This window comes from Coffea eugenioides, chromosome 2 (assembly GCF_003713205.1).
Source record: "Coffea eugenioides isolate CCC68of chromosome 2, Ceug_1.0, whole genome shotgun sequence".
Taxonomy (NCBI): domain Eukaryota; kingdom Viridiplantae; phylum Streptophyta; class Magnoliopsida; order Gentianales; family Rubiaceae; genus Coffea; species Coffea eugenioides.
This window is the reverse complement of record NC_040036.1, coordinates 66,423,132-66,438,225: the sequence shown is the minus strand read 5'-3', so window position 1 is coordinate 66,438,225 and position 15,094 is coordinate 66,423,132. Positions and strand designations below refer to the sequence as shown.

Here is a 15,094-nt window from a genome sequence, read left to right as displayed (position 1 = left end):
CTGCCTTGTTCAAAAAAAAAAAATAAAATCACTGTTCACCGACTGTTCACCCGACACTGTTCATCGTTACTGTTCACCGATACTGTTCATCCGAATACAAATCTGTCCAGCCTTGTTGTTTGTGTTATCCAACTTGTTTACTTGGTTTTCAAATCTGGATTTTGGCAAAACTTGTTGGAATTTTGTGAATCTTGAAGAGAACTTACAATAATCTTGAGCTTCTTGCATTCTTGATCACAATCTTGAAATTTCTGAAGTTCCTGACAACTTCCTTGAAAGTTCTTGAGATCTTGGAGTTCTTGGTAGTTATTATTTGTGGACTTCCTTGTTTTGTGTCATGGTTGATAGTTGTAGTCAAGAAAAAAATAACAGAAAACAAAAACGAAAAGAAAAAGAAAGAAAAGAGGAATCGGTTGGCAAGAAAAAAAAAAGGAAAGGAAAGAAAGTGGCAACCGAATTGTTTTGAATAGGGAACCAAATCTGATTTGTGCAATCTTTCTTGGAGTAGAATTTGGAAGTTACCAAAAGTTGTTTCAAGAAGATTACCAAAGGTTGTTTCAAGAAGGTTACCAAAAGTTGTTTCAAGAAGATTACCAAAGGTTGTTTCAAGAAGGTTACCAAAGGTTGTTTCAAGAAGGTTACCAAAAGTTGTTTCAAGAAGATTACCAAAAGTTGTTTCAAGAAGGTTACCAAAAGTTGTTCAAGAGGAAAAAGATTTTCAAAGGGTTTCCAAAAACTAACTTGTTTCCAAAATCAATTAGGAAACTAAGTAAAGCACTTGGATAACTCTTTGTACTCACTTGGACACTTTCTCTCCTACCTTTTTAGGAAACTTTCCCAAACTCTCTCATCCATTTTTTTTTGGAAATTTTCCTAAATTCTCTCATCCATTTTTTTAGGAAACTTTCCTAAATTCTCTCATCCATTTTTTAGGAAACTCTCCTCAAATTCTCTCATCCATTTTTAGGACCTTTCCTATATTCTCTCATCCACTTTAGGAAACTCTCCTATATTCTCTCATCCACTTTAGGAAAATCTCCTATATTCTCTTCCTAGATTTTAGGAAACTTTCCTACATTTTCTCCTACATTTGCTCCTATATTTTCTCCTAGATTTTAGGAACACTTTCCTACTTTTTCTCCTACATTCTTGTGGTTACACTTGTGGAAAGGTTGGTAACGGTTGTTGGACTTGAGCAGCATTTCTCAACTACCTAATCCAACAGGTAAAGGTATTTGGTAAGTCCATTAGAACGCTTCGAGAGATACACGAGGGATGAGCACATACACGTGAGCTTGTGTGACGTGAGGAATCTCCTTTTCTTTGCTTACCATTTTGGCAGGTCACGCACTCATGCCTAGAGAAGTTGCGTCTTACCGATACAACCAAGAATTCTTGGAGAATGAGCCTCTCAAGAGGAGGGGTCTCAAGATGCCTACTCACAAGTACTCTAGTTCCATGCAATCCAGTTCACAACATGGGTATCATTCACTCCGGGAGGAGATGCAACGCCACCGTGCTTTGTGTGTATATGAAAGGTATAAACAAGATTGTGATGAGTGTGAGAAGGACCAAAGAAGTCTGCGTAGAGCATCTAAATCGAGGTCAACTTCAAGCAAACGAGGTGCATCTAAGAAGTGTCTTGACAATCAAGACGAGGAGTTTGAGAATTCTCGAATTGAGTCAAAGCTTCGTGAATCAAAGGATAAATTCCGAAGTCGGACTAAAGCATTGATTGATGACATGATGGAAAGACTTAGCCAAGTGCTGGATTCACACTTGGAGCAACTTAACCATGTGCCAACCGGTGGTAATAAAGGAAAAATTCAGTCTAGTCCCTCGTTGATTGAAGAGCTACGTACGAATGAGTTGCTGCTGAGCCGTGAACAAGAGCTCCCCAATGAAAAACAAAACTCAAGTGCAATGAAGGATCAATGGTCCGAGAAGAAGGGAGTGGGGATAAGCAAGAACAATTTGGCCTTAGTGAAGAGTCAAGAAAAAGAGTTGACCATGTCTGCAAACATTGAACGTGTGAACACTTTGTTTGCTAACCAGAGAACATGTGTTTTGTTTAGTATATCCTCGTTTGTGCAGGTTAAACAAAGTCAAGTAGAGTTGGTCATGGCATGTTCCATCCCGAAGTCACTTGGACACTTTGTGAGTTTCCATGGAGTTTGTCTTTTAGGAACTAAATCTCTTTGGTATCAATTCATGGAACAATGTCCAATCAAATCTGTCCGCGCCATTGGAGGATTCATTCGAGCTCATCTTAAAAGGGAAATTCCAGATTCTACTTTTTGTCCTTTACCTATGGTTCATTCATCACCTTTGCCTTATTTTGAGCATGTTACTAGCACTAACTCTTGTTGCTCTTACGTAGATCTTGATGAGGAAGGACTAGCACTGGACTCTCAAGTTGAATCAATTGGTGGAAGGAATATTGAAGTGTCCAAGGGAGTTCTCATATTTCAATCTTGCTCTAAACCTTCTTACTATTTAGTTAATAATGTTCCCTTATTTCTTTATCCAATTTCTGAATTGTTTCAAGTTGAAGGTTATTTTGTGTTTGTAGGTTGTAAAGTTGGCCAAAATTCCCCAACTATGACTAAGGAGTTGCAACCTGATTTCGTACTTGTTCCAGATGCATGTGGCGCGAACGTATGTGATTCGTATGGAGTGCGTCTCACTTCATTGCTACCGCTTATGTTGGGTGATGCACACAAGTGTGTCAATCACAATCCGAATGCTACCCCTACCTCCCTGGGTCATGTTTATATGGGTGTACAACACGGGTGGTTCAGTGTCCTACCTCCAGCTTGGAAAGTTGAGTCGATTCAGCAATGCCTAGGGTCGAACTGTACCATCTTGCACAACCAGATTCGGGGCTTTTTTAGTCCCAACGAACATCGTTATCAAGTGCACGTGAATGCCCATACTCGAAGACAAATTGGAGAGCTTTGTATTGCAACCTGGAACGTTCACAAGCCTTACACACGTTCCTTCTTACCTTGGCGAATGTCCTTGTTCGAGAGGCCCTTGAAGCTGACTAAGAGACATGTGCACCGAATTATATTAATCATAACATGTACAAGTGTTATTCAATCAAAGAGGGCCAATATGTGGAGATTTGAGGCGTCATACTGGCAATTCTTGTTAGTATCATTCATCTCCATCCAGATTTGAGGACAAATCCTTCTTAAGAGGAGGGGACTGATGTGTGCACGGATGGCGAGATGGATAGCGGCTTTAACTCAAGACTCTCAAAGAGATCTCGAAGGCTTGAAGGATTTTAATCGGGTTATCTACACCATGACCCAAGCCCATGAAGTCAAGTGGGCCTCCAAATGAGTTGGCCGAATAGGGCCTTAGGCCTTAGTAGTTATTTAGCAATTGATTAGTGTTTAAGTAAGAGCATGGGCCGGCCCATCTTGTCCCAAGACCATGGGCCGACTTTTCCCTTTCCTAGTCCCTTTAGGGTTTCAGTCACTTTAGCCTATAAATAGGCTTGCTTTGTAAGGTTTTAGGCAGACGTTTTATCAATAAAGTTTTGCATATTTTCGATTCTTCTTGAGAGAGAGATTCGACCCCTTTACTTGTTTTGGCAAGGGTTTTGAGCAGTCTTGCGTCTCGTCCTAGATTGTTCCACCGACCTATCCCGTGGAGTATCCACCTTCATTGGAGTCGTCGTCCTACCGTCTTGAATCAAATCGTGTCGTCCGTTTGGTTCTAGATCCCGCAATTCCAAGCGTTGGACATCCTCGCTAGATCCTTGGGCAAACGTGCTACGTGTCTCGAAACGTGTTGATCGAGGAACGTATCATCACGTGGCGTGCAAATCCTATTGCTGGTCCTGAGTGGCTTGCTGCCTTTTTGCTCCTCCATCATCAAGCACCGTCGTTTTTTGCATCCCTGCTTCTATTTTTTTCCCCCCTGAATTCAAATTGCTCACTATCCATTATTTGGTTCTTTTTATATACCCATACTGTTTTTTTTTCCGCTCCTTCTTTGCTTTTCTAATGTATTATATATCATATTATTATTATATATTATATACCTATCTTCTATTATATTTATTTAGTCTATATATTTTATATTTGTTATAAATTCTTTTTTATATATTATTTCAGTATTCAGTATTTGCTTCTTTTTTAATATAGTACCCATGCTGTGTTTTTTTCTCTCCTCCTTTAAAATAAATATTTACTTTTTGTATGACTTTTTATATTATTTTTTATACTTTTAAATATTATTTTTTCCTTTCTCCCGTTTTTTCATCTTTACTATTATATTTATTCTTTCTTTTGTTATTACTTCCTGAATATTTTTTCCCTTCTGCGTAATAATTTTCCTTATATTTTCTTTTCCCATTTTTTTAAACATATTTTCTTATGTAATCTGTCTTACCTATGTTGTAATAAAAAATTTATTAATCAACATGATAATAGTGCTTATTATTATAAGGCTGGTACTAATGATACATTAGTATGATATCTTATCTATATTGTCATGGAAATATTACTAATCATAATGATAACAGTACTTATTATTATAAGCCTAATACTAATGATAGATTAGTCTAATGACGATGAACACAAGACATTAATAATTGAGCCAGCATAAGCAGATGCCTTGCCCGTTTCTTCTATTGGTCGGCACAATCACCTCTCAGCATACGCAGCCTGCAATTCATTATTTTTGGGTGTCTCCATGCAACATTTGCACGTCTCTAGACATGCTTTCTCAGGTTCTCATGCATCCAAGAGCTTCCAGGTAATCATTTGAGTTTCTTCCACTTGCATTTCAGCCTCCTTTCCTTCTTCTTTTACTTCCTTTCATGCATTTCTTCCACTTCTTCTTCCTCCAACTTTTCCTTACCTCTGTTTCCTTGTGCGTTTTTCTTCAATCAGTGTTCTTGTTGCTTTCCTGCTATTTGCTATTACATCTGCTGTAAGTGTTGCTGCAATTTCGCTATCCCTATTCTTGTAGTACTGTTTGTATTTTCCCCCCTATTCTTGTACTTATTATGCTCACTGCTTTGTTCTACCTGATGATGCTATTATTATTCATCTTGCATTTTTTTTTCGATTCTGTTTGTTCTACCGTTTCCATTTTCATTCCATTGTTATCTCTTACTATTTTGCCTTTCGTTTTTACTTTCACTTGTACCCAGTTTTTAGTTACCTCTGTTCCTTTTCGTTAGCTTTCATGCTGAAACATTGCCTCTGTTCTATATGGTTCGCATGCTTTCTTGGTCATCTTCGTTTGCATGCTATTATTGTTTCTACACTTTGTAGCTTTCTGTCGTTAATTGCTATTTTTCGTGGCCCTCTTCATTTACTCCAGGTTCTGATAGCTGCAAGTTGCTGCTTATTTTCCTTGCTTCAGCAAGGGGTACTTTTACTTCTGCAAGGGGTACTTTAGGAGTAGCAGTTCTAAGCAGGTACTTTTGCTTCTATATAGTTTTGTTTTCCTCATGCCATGTGATTTCTTTGATGATAACCAAAGATTTTCAAAATAATTAGATATTCCCTGTTCAATTTCTGCTGCTTCTAAGAAACCACCAATAACGTACGATAACTATTCAAGAAGGCAATAGAACATGGACTATCAGCATTTTAGAAACTTGGTTTGGAGAAGGCTGGCAAGACTTCTGCGAGAATAATATCATCCGGGAAGATGACACAATGTTCCTTCGACATTCTGGAAACTTGATGTTCGACGTGCTCCATTACTCAGCAACAAAAACGCATGACTACTTACCTTGGACTCATCCACTACCTGGTCTGTTAGATACTCCAGACCATGTTATCCTAAAAAGTTAGTTTTCTCATGCTTAAACACTTCCAGATTTTTAGCATCATTCTTGTTTTATTTGCCAGCTTTGTGCGCTTACCTTTTTTTATTAAACACAGAACAAAGAATGCAGTGTCAGAAAGTAGCATCGGCAATGAAACCAGATTTCGTTCAAGACCTCGCTGATGGTCTATCATTCTATGAGATCTTCACTGAGCAAAACCAACATAATTTTGTGAGCTTCAGTTATCTCCTGTTTTATTTTTTCATTCACTGCTTTCTTTCCCACTAATAATTTTTCCTTTCGCTGAACAACAGAGAGTGCCCAAATTTGTATCCTTCTTCATACATGGTGACAAAACTCCTCTGATCACCCTAAGAACTGGAAACAAGACAATCACTCTTGGAATGCATCGGAGACAGTTTACAACAAATTGGAACACGTTTAGTTTTGAGCATCAGCTACAATTTGGCAACGCTTTAGTATTTATCCCTGAAACAGAGTCCTACTATACTGTCCTAATCTTCGACAAACGTGGAGTCGAAAAGCTGTTCCTTTGGTACAATAAGTTCTGCATCTTCTCCGATGCACCAACCAGTAGAACTTAGCCAGCTTCTTTTACATTAGTTCTAGGAGAAACGTTGTCCTTCTTATATGTTCGCTAAGCATATGAATGCCAGCTTTTATTGTCCTTTTTTTCCCATACCAAATTTACCTTAGCTATTTATCTAAAACGTGCCGCACATTTATTTCAACCATTCAGGAAATTTGGACCAAATTAATTCTCTTTAATTCTATTAGTTAAAGGAAATTATTTTGCCTACAGACAGTTATCTGTCCACTTTAATTCCCTACAATTTTTTTAAAATCTGTTACCCTGAGAGTGGAACAAATAATTACGTTTATTATATTCTACCTTAATTATCCACTTTTTTATTAATGCCAAGTTCTCCATATCGTTAATTTATAATTGCATTCCGCTGCTCACCAAATTTCATGTTACATGGTAAAAAATAAATTTCTACTAACTTTTGGCTTCTTGATTCAGATGCGGTGTCGTTTGAATTAATGGTTTGTGTATCCTTTTTTCCATCTTTATAATTATCTCCCCTACACTACCTAATTTTTACACAACATACTGCAATTACAAATTATAGTACTTTATTAAATTCATACTCTGTAATGCTCCTGGTGGGCATTACATTAATTCTTCACCGTGCGCAAGCACGGTATATTTCTGCTAGTTGATTATCATCCAAAAACAATGCTTGAAGATTTTGCAAGTATTTCATTGTCACCGGAACGGGCCCCCTCAGGTGATTTCCATATAGATTCAAAATGATTAGGCTGCTAAAATTCCCAATTCCATCGGGAATGCTTCCCTTGATTCCGCAACCATATGCGTAGAATCTCTCCATAGAAGTTGAGAGATTCCCAACTGACATCGGAAAAAAACCGTGCAACGGATTTTCAGCAAAACCTAATATTTTGAGATACTTGCAATTTGTTAAGTAACTGATAAAGCTCAATTCTCTCGATGAAGGTTCAGTTGTCAAATGATTATCAACGAGATCCAAATCTCTTAGAAGTCTTAGGTTTCCAAGAGAGTTTGGAACTGGACCGCTGAATCTATTTCCACCCAAGTCTAAATGAGTAAGCTTAGACGCATTTGAGATTGAGGCTGGTATTACTCCATCAAACTCATTTGAAAAGAGAGCAAGCACTTCAAGGTTGATCAATCCATAACCCGTGGATGACGGAAGCCTTCCAGAAAGTGTATTGTTCGATAAGTCCAGTTCTCGCAGTGTCGAAATGTTGAATATTTGGGCTGGTATGGATCCAGTTAGGCTATTGGAGCCCAAAGCAAGTTTTTCAAGATGCTTTAGGCGGCCAAGCTCGTGCGGAATACTACCTAAAGAGTTATCACGTTTACAAATGTTAGTGCATGCTACGGATTAATTTACTTGTGTTAGAATTTTTAAAGAATTTACTTAAAACCTTCGTCTTCATTACAAGGAATTGCTTTTTTTTTCGGATAAAATACTTTCACAACAACCAAGAGATATTTAAGTCCATAGGCTTTGAAGACAATAGAAAGGCAAATTTGCATATATAATCAACATGGAATTGTTTTTTCTTTCAGATAAATGCATATATATTTTTTTGCAGATTAATATGCTTAATAATTACAAACATGATAAAATCTAGAAAAAACCATATAAAAAGATTCAAGCTTATATATATATATAAAACTTCACACAAATTTTTTTTTTAAAAAAAGGGAAGCCTAAGCTTTGGTAGTTTGCTGAGGTGATTGTGTTCATTCATATTTTGATTATTACGTCTGGAAATGTTATACGGTCTTTTCTACTACCACATATGTTTAATAAGAAAATTCTTTGTATTCTTCTTTAGTTACCGAAAGTGTTACCAACTATTTTTCCAGGTTTGATAAGTAATTACCTTTATGTTATTCTATAATTTGTGTACATCCGGATTTCCTTCAAACAAGCCTTCACATTACTAATCACTAAATTATTTAATTTTTAGAGAATATATAACTTCTTCTTTTTTTCTAATTTCAGCTAAAATGCAAAAAGAGTTGGGCTATTACCAGCAAAAGTAATAGTCTCCAATGACGAAATATTGAACACCCCCCATGGCAAAGGACAGGAAATCTGATTGTTAATTGTTGATGTTCACTATCTTCATTTTTGTTTAGATTCCGAATCTCTATTAGAATTGTCCCTCGTAGAGAATTGATGTTTCTAGCTTTGGTGACATGAGATTAATTAGCTTTGAAATATTTATTCTAAAATTAAAACAAAGTTACATTAGATTACGAACTTTGTAAAGCATACCAAGGTCAAGGGACACTTAGTAATACACGCAACTTATTATGTAAATGCCTCTTTGCATTTAGTCAAATTTCCCTCAATGACAATAAAAACATGGAGCCCTATTGTCGTGTGTCCCAGTTGGGCTAGGAGTTTATTGCCAAAATAACTCTTCTTTTGAAACATATACCCAAAGTAACCTAATTTTAAAATTTATTACCATTCTAATTCTTTTTTTTTCCATATAGGTTGCATCTGTGGTAGGATAGAGATAGAGGCATATTCTATCTCTCTTTCCCAACTAATATCTTCCCTGATTCTCTCTCTGAACCTTCCCACTTTTTTTTCCTTTATTATTTTGTGTCCTTTCGTTATTTTTCCTTGTCAAATGTGTGAGGCCCCAGACAGTTCTTAAGTCTGATATTATGTGATATTCATTATTTGTGCAGTAATTTGGGTTAGGATTGAAACCCTAGTTTTGTAGTAATCACAAGTTCAAGTTGTAATTAAAGTTAGTTATGCTAGTGTGTGTGTTAGTATAGGTAAGTATAGGATTTGATCTATTTTATATAGGCTAAATAAGTTTAAGAAGGTTAGAAACCCTAAATGAGTAAAACCTCTAGTGTTATAATTTCTTAGAACACTAAGTTGGGTTTAAAAACCCTTAATATTTCCCATGACACCATGATTGTTGTTTAATTGCATTTGTGTATGTTAATACATGTTTAAGTATAGATGATTAAGTTAGTGGGGTGATTAGTAGAGGAACTAAGTAAGATTAACTAGTTGGGACTAGATTAAGTTTACAACTTATGGAGTAATTTGATAGGAAAGTAAAGGTTTAAGGGCAAGAGTGGAATAAAGGCTAAGTTGAAGTGCAAGGGCTAAAAAGCAAATAAAGCACTCTTGTATGATTGGTTAGCTTAATAAATATCTCCTAAGTGGTCTTGCACCACATATTAGTCTCAAGGGCCATAACTAAGTCATTAGTTGGACAAAACAAAACAAAACAAGAGAGAGCAAGAGAGAGGTGGAGCCGTGGAGAAGGAAGAGAAAAACCAAGGGAAATTTTGCAAAGTTCAACCAAATTTCTGCTATAGATCTTCATCTTGAAGCATAAATAATCCATCTTGGAGTTGGGTTGAGTTCATTAGTCATCATACAACCTTCATCTTGAGGTAAGAAAGTTCCTATGCAAAGCTAAGTATGATTTGTGATGCTTGAGATAGTGGAAATGATGATAATAGTTGTTAGTTGTGATTGATTATGGTTTCACTTGTGTTTATCACTTGTTTTTATGGAGTAATTTGGTTAAATTTGGGCCTTGATGATTCGGCCATAGGAGCCCTAATTAGGGTTTCATGCTAAACAAGTTAATTAGCTCTAATTTTGTGCTATGAAGATTGTAATGGTTGTGTTTGATGATTTGTTTTATTTGTTTGGTGAGTGGATGGTAAAAACTGATTTGGGTTAAGAAACCCTAGGCTAAAGAAAGGAGTATTTGCTTGGTTAGGGTTAACTTGGTTAGGGTGTGATACACTAATGGTTAGTTTAAGTGAATGGGTGCATATGAAGTTGGATTAGAAGGTGTAGATAACATGAGGTTAGTTTTGTAGAATTGTATGGTGTAATTTCGGATTCTGAGAAGGGAGTTAGGAGCTGGTTTAGGGGTGTGTATTTGGCCAGCAAACTTGCATGTTACTCACAGAAACGGATTGTGCGTTTGCGGCGCGCAAAACCGGCAAAACTGGAAGCCAGGACAGTTCAGCATCTGAACTTTGGCTCCATTTTTCTTGATGTTACGTACTAATTCAGGGTTTTCCCAAAACATGAAAGTTGTAGCTCATTAAGTCCTTGTTGTGCCTGCAAACTTTTGGCCCAATCCGATCAGTAGATCCTGAGTTATGGCCAAAACCTTCACTTCTGTTCTAAACCCAGGATTTTGGCTACGTTTCTGGATTTTGTCTCTGACCGTGTTTAGTTCACTTCGATAACGTGCGAAATGGGTGTTGATACCTTCATAAGAAATGTAGATCTTGGTCTTAGCTTCGAAACGGTATAAATTACATCCAAATCCGAGTTCCATAGCTTCAGTTATGACCAAAACAAGATCGGTTGTCAGAACTGCCTTCGAATTTGGACAGTTCTGACAGGGACGTTTGAACCCCTTTTTCCCCATGCTCCGTATTGATTCAGCTTTTGGTCCAAACATGAAAGTTATAGCCTTATGAATGAGCTTTCTAATACCTCTAGAATTTCTTGATTTCGATTTCTGAGTCGTGAGTTACGATCTTTCAAACAGGGCCTATTTGGTAACCCGAAATGAAATGGTTGGAACTATTTTATGCATTTTGACCAATACCTATTGGGATCTGGGTTGAGATGTCTAAATAAAAGTTGTAGCCCTTCCTCTTAGCTTCAAAACGGTGTCTCACCCACCTTGATCTGACATTCCTAGCCTAACTTTTGATCAAAACGGTTTGGGATGGCAAATCTGGCCGTTTCCGTTTCCGTGTCCGTCTCCATGTCCGTGTGCCGTTTCCGCACTTGCATGTGCCAATTTTGCCGTTTTACTTGCGTTAAGCATGTTAGTGGCCATTTATGATATATTGTGATGCAATCTTCTATTTCAGACGGTGACGGCCTAGGCGGAGCCGGTGGGGCCTACTACTAGCTACTCTACGTGACATAAATTGAACACCTTTTGATATCTTTGTTTTGAAGTAAGTATTCAGGCCATTCTTACGTGTTACTTGTTGATGTGTTTTGATATGTATGAAAAGGGTACCTAGGCGAGGGTGTACTTTATCGCACTCGACCTAAACCCTAATCTGCACACATATTTGTACATGGCATATGTATATGAACTATTTTGGAACTAACCCCTTGAGCTTGTAGTTCGGGGTGACTTTTGGGTGATTTTGTGAAGTTCGTGAGTTTGGGGCCTGATCTCAAGACCTAGATGGACTATTTGAGCCGGTCAGGGCTTGGTCGAAATCAGTCCAACCTAGTCTGAGGTCACCAAGTTTATGAATCCGGTTCACCGAGTATGTGAACCAAGTTTGTGACCCGAGCTTGTGAACCAAGCTCAATTTCGTTCGCTCGAGAAAGTTTGTGAGGTGACTGGCCAGTGAGGGTGATAAGGTGTACGGTGGGATTACAAGTGGAGTTCTACGGACCATTATTTGTGATTGACGGAGTGTCGACAGGAGATCACACGTGGCATACGATTTGGCTTTGGAGCCAACCTGTATCCTTCATTTGTGTTGTTATTTTGTACTTTTGTTTTGACATTTTGTAGCATAATTGTTCGTATTTATGTACAATTTACGTTTTTACCCCTGTTTACTTACTAAGCATATAGCTTACCCCTTTTCCTTTGTTTTCCTTAGCAGGAGCCGACGCGAGGAACTCTTTGGCACATACACTAGTATAGTTAAGTGTGCATGTCTTAGTTGGACGTTTAAGTCGTTTCTTCTTGTTTTGGTGGCCTGTATAAAACCCTTTTATCAGGTCTACTTTATATACTTGGTGATTAGCATATGGTGATGTAGTAATCTGAATATCTATTTTGGAGGATGTACTTAGAACTCTTTTGGGATTGTATATATTGTATATAGAACTCTTTTGGTTTACCTAGCTTTTATTGTTTTAAGTTTTGAATTCTGGCGCGAGTCAGGCAGGCGGCCCGCCGATACCCTTGGGTTCGCCCTTGGGAGAAGTGGGGTCGTCACAAAATGTAATTGTTAAAAGCCAATATTTATATTAACAACATCTAAAACTTCATTATCATTCCTGATATTGTATCTGTAGATGAAAATATTCTCCTCAAATTGATAATTTCAAGGTAAATGAAGATTATTCTCTTGTCTTTTCTATTGTGCAGTTTTTGGAACATTCCTATTGCCTTCAAAAAATTTTGAATACTAATTGCTTTAACAAATTATTTTTCATACCGTGTGTTTAATAAAATGTCTAAGAGGAAAACTCCGTAACAACATAAATTCATGCTCAATATAAGCATGTTCATTTGTAGTGCCTCTCTATCACATAATCAAATAATCTTGTATACTTGAAGTATTTTTGCACATTTATTCAACATCAATTAATGGCTTGTGTTACTTTTGAGAAACTTTAGCATTATCTTAATTGCAATAGTTTGATTACTTTTTGTAAAAGTTCTTTTCAAGGAGTAGGAAGCATAACATAAAAAAATATGATAGCCTTGAAGTTTTTGTAACTTTTTCTTATTATTGCTTATAATGTTCATTGCAATTTTTGTATTTTGCAAATTAATTTTTGAAAAAATATATGCAATAAGTTTGATACATTTTAAAAAATTATAGAGAGCAATAATAGCAAGGTCAATAATGGTAAAATTTATTTTAAATAATTATAAGGAAATTATCAAAGTTATGCAATTTTCTTGTGCCTCTATAATAAAACAGTTTAAATTTTTAGTTTTTATTGGAAACTATAAACTAGATTAAAGCTTTCCTTTCTTGTTATCTTACATGGCAATCAGGGTAATTAGGTGGCAACAATAACATCGATTTGGGAATAAAATTTGAAAGTGAATCACATTGGGAATATTTTTTAGAAAAAGTGTTATTTTGACAAAAAAAACACGTTAGGCTAGATTTTTAAATTATTAATCAATAGTTTTATATTTGAATTTGATTGTCAGGTAAATACGGCAAATAGTTATATGCACATTTATCTGATATTTGCTAAAATTCAAGAGGTAGGATGGTACCAATCAAATTGCTGCCCCCAAGACATAGTTCCACCAGCGCCGTCAAGTTCCCAAATCCTTCCGGTATCACTCCAATCAAATTGTTGTCCCCAAGACATAGTTCCACTAGCGCCGTCAAGTTCCCAAATCCTACCGGTATCACTCCAATCAAATTGTTCCAGCCAAGATGTAGTCGCTTGAGCGCCGTCAAGTTCCCAAATCCTTCCGGTATCACTCCACTCAAATTGTTGCCGCCCAACCTCAGTACCTGAAGCTTCGAACACTCCGATAACGATGGTGGTATCACACCACTTAATTTGTTGAGGGAAAGGTCAAGCAATGTGAGTCCTCGAAGACGGGGACATATGCTGGATGGAAGACTGCCAGATAAGCTATTACTTCGAAGAGCAACAGCTTCCAGTGAGGAAATATTGAACAGCCCCAGTGGCAGAAAACTAGAAAGCTGATTAAAGTCAAGGACAATTTGCTTCAACTTTTTTAATTTCCCAATCTCCATTGGTATTGCTCCTTGTAGAGAATTAAACTGCAGATTTAATGTCTCTAGCTTTGACATGTTGGAGATAGAAGGTGGGATAAAGCCTGTAAAGCTATTGTTCTTTAGAAAAAAGTGTTGGAGTTGTTGGAAGGAACCAACCCAAGAGGGAATATTTCCTCTAAGCATGTTAATGCCTAAACTGAGGACTCGTAACCTGGACAGACGAATCAATTCATGGGGAAGTTCTCCGTAAAAGTTGTTCCTGCTCATATCGAGGGACGTGAGAAAGGAGAGATTGCCCAGTTGCGGAGGAATGGTGCCAGTAAGGCCCAAGTTGGAGATATTCAAGGCAGTGACTCTGCGGTGGCGAGAGCCACAAGTGACTCCTCTCCAGTCACAAACTGAGGAAGTAGCCGACCAGTTGCTTGCCAAGATTTCGTGAGGATCCCCAGTGATTTTGGCTTTCAATGAGACAAGGGTTGATTGATCCGAGGTAATGTTGGGGGCGGCTAAGCAAGATAAGAGAGAACCTAGCAAGAAGAGTCCAAGGGGAAAATACAAGTGAGATAATTTCTTCATGATTATACTCTCAGTTTTGCTAGCATTTAAGACAACAGACACGGGCTAATAATGTCTATTACATGTACTTATGTATATATATATACCAGACACTTGGTACATCTAATGCACGTATGCCAGGACAAAGATGAGACACTAATAGCATGAATTCTGACCGGATGAAATTTGGTTATGGAATTATCTTCCAGATCAAAACATACTTCTGTATACCAAGTCAACGCTGGTTCTTTTTTATTTTTTACTTTACATCAAATTTTAAAAACCTAAATACCCTCTATTTTCTCCCAGATCATTTAGAGGGGAATATTAGGTGTCAATCCCCCAGAAAAAATTGTCAATTACCAATAGTTTTCAATTTCTTTATTCTTTAGATAACCACAAATTAAAGCAAGTAAATCTAATCTACAATCATAAAATTAAATAAAGTGAAAATGACATTTCAAAGCTCCTACGGTTATGAAATTTCTTCCTACTCTTACAAGTAAAATTACTGGTTAATTAAATATTACTATCTTAACTAAACACGGTGTAATTTCCTAATCTATGTAAAACATATTGTTGTAGTGAATCATCTATACTTGTTATCAAACTATAACTACTCTCGTAGTTATAAAATTAAATATAAGTTCATTTTTTCGGTGAAATTACATAAA

At 36.9% G+C, this 15,094-nt stretch overlaps 1 protein-coding gene across 1 annotated transcript; it reads right to left on the bottom strand.

Annotated features, from left to right (window-relative positions):
- Positions 1-7,005: 7,005 nt before the first annotated feature.
- Positions 7,006-13,940, bottom strand: LOC113760058 (LRR receptor-like serine/threonine-protein kinase ERECTA). Its single transcript, XM_027302631.1, has 2 exons — positions 13,388-13,940; positions 7,006-7,706 (listed from the first exon to the last, which is right to left on the bottom strand). Exons 1-2 carry the CDS (start codon positions 13,938-13,940, stop codon positions 7,006-7,008), a joined length of 1,254 nt encoding a protein of 417 aa, XP_027158432.1.
- Positions 13,941-15,094: the final 1,154 nt, after the last annotated feature.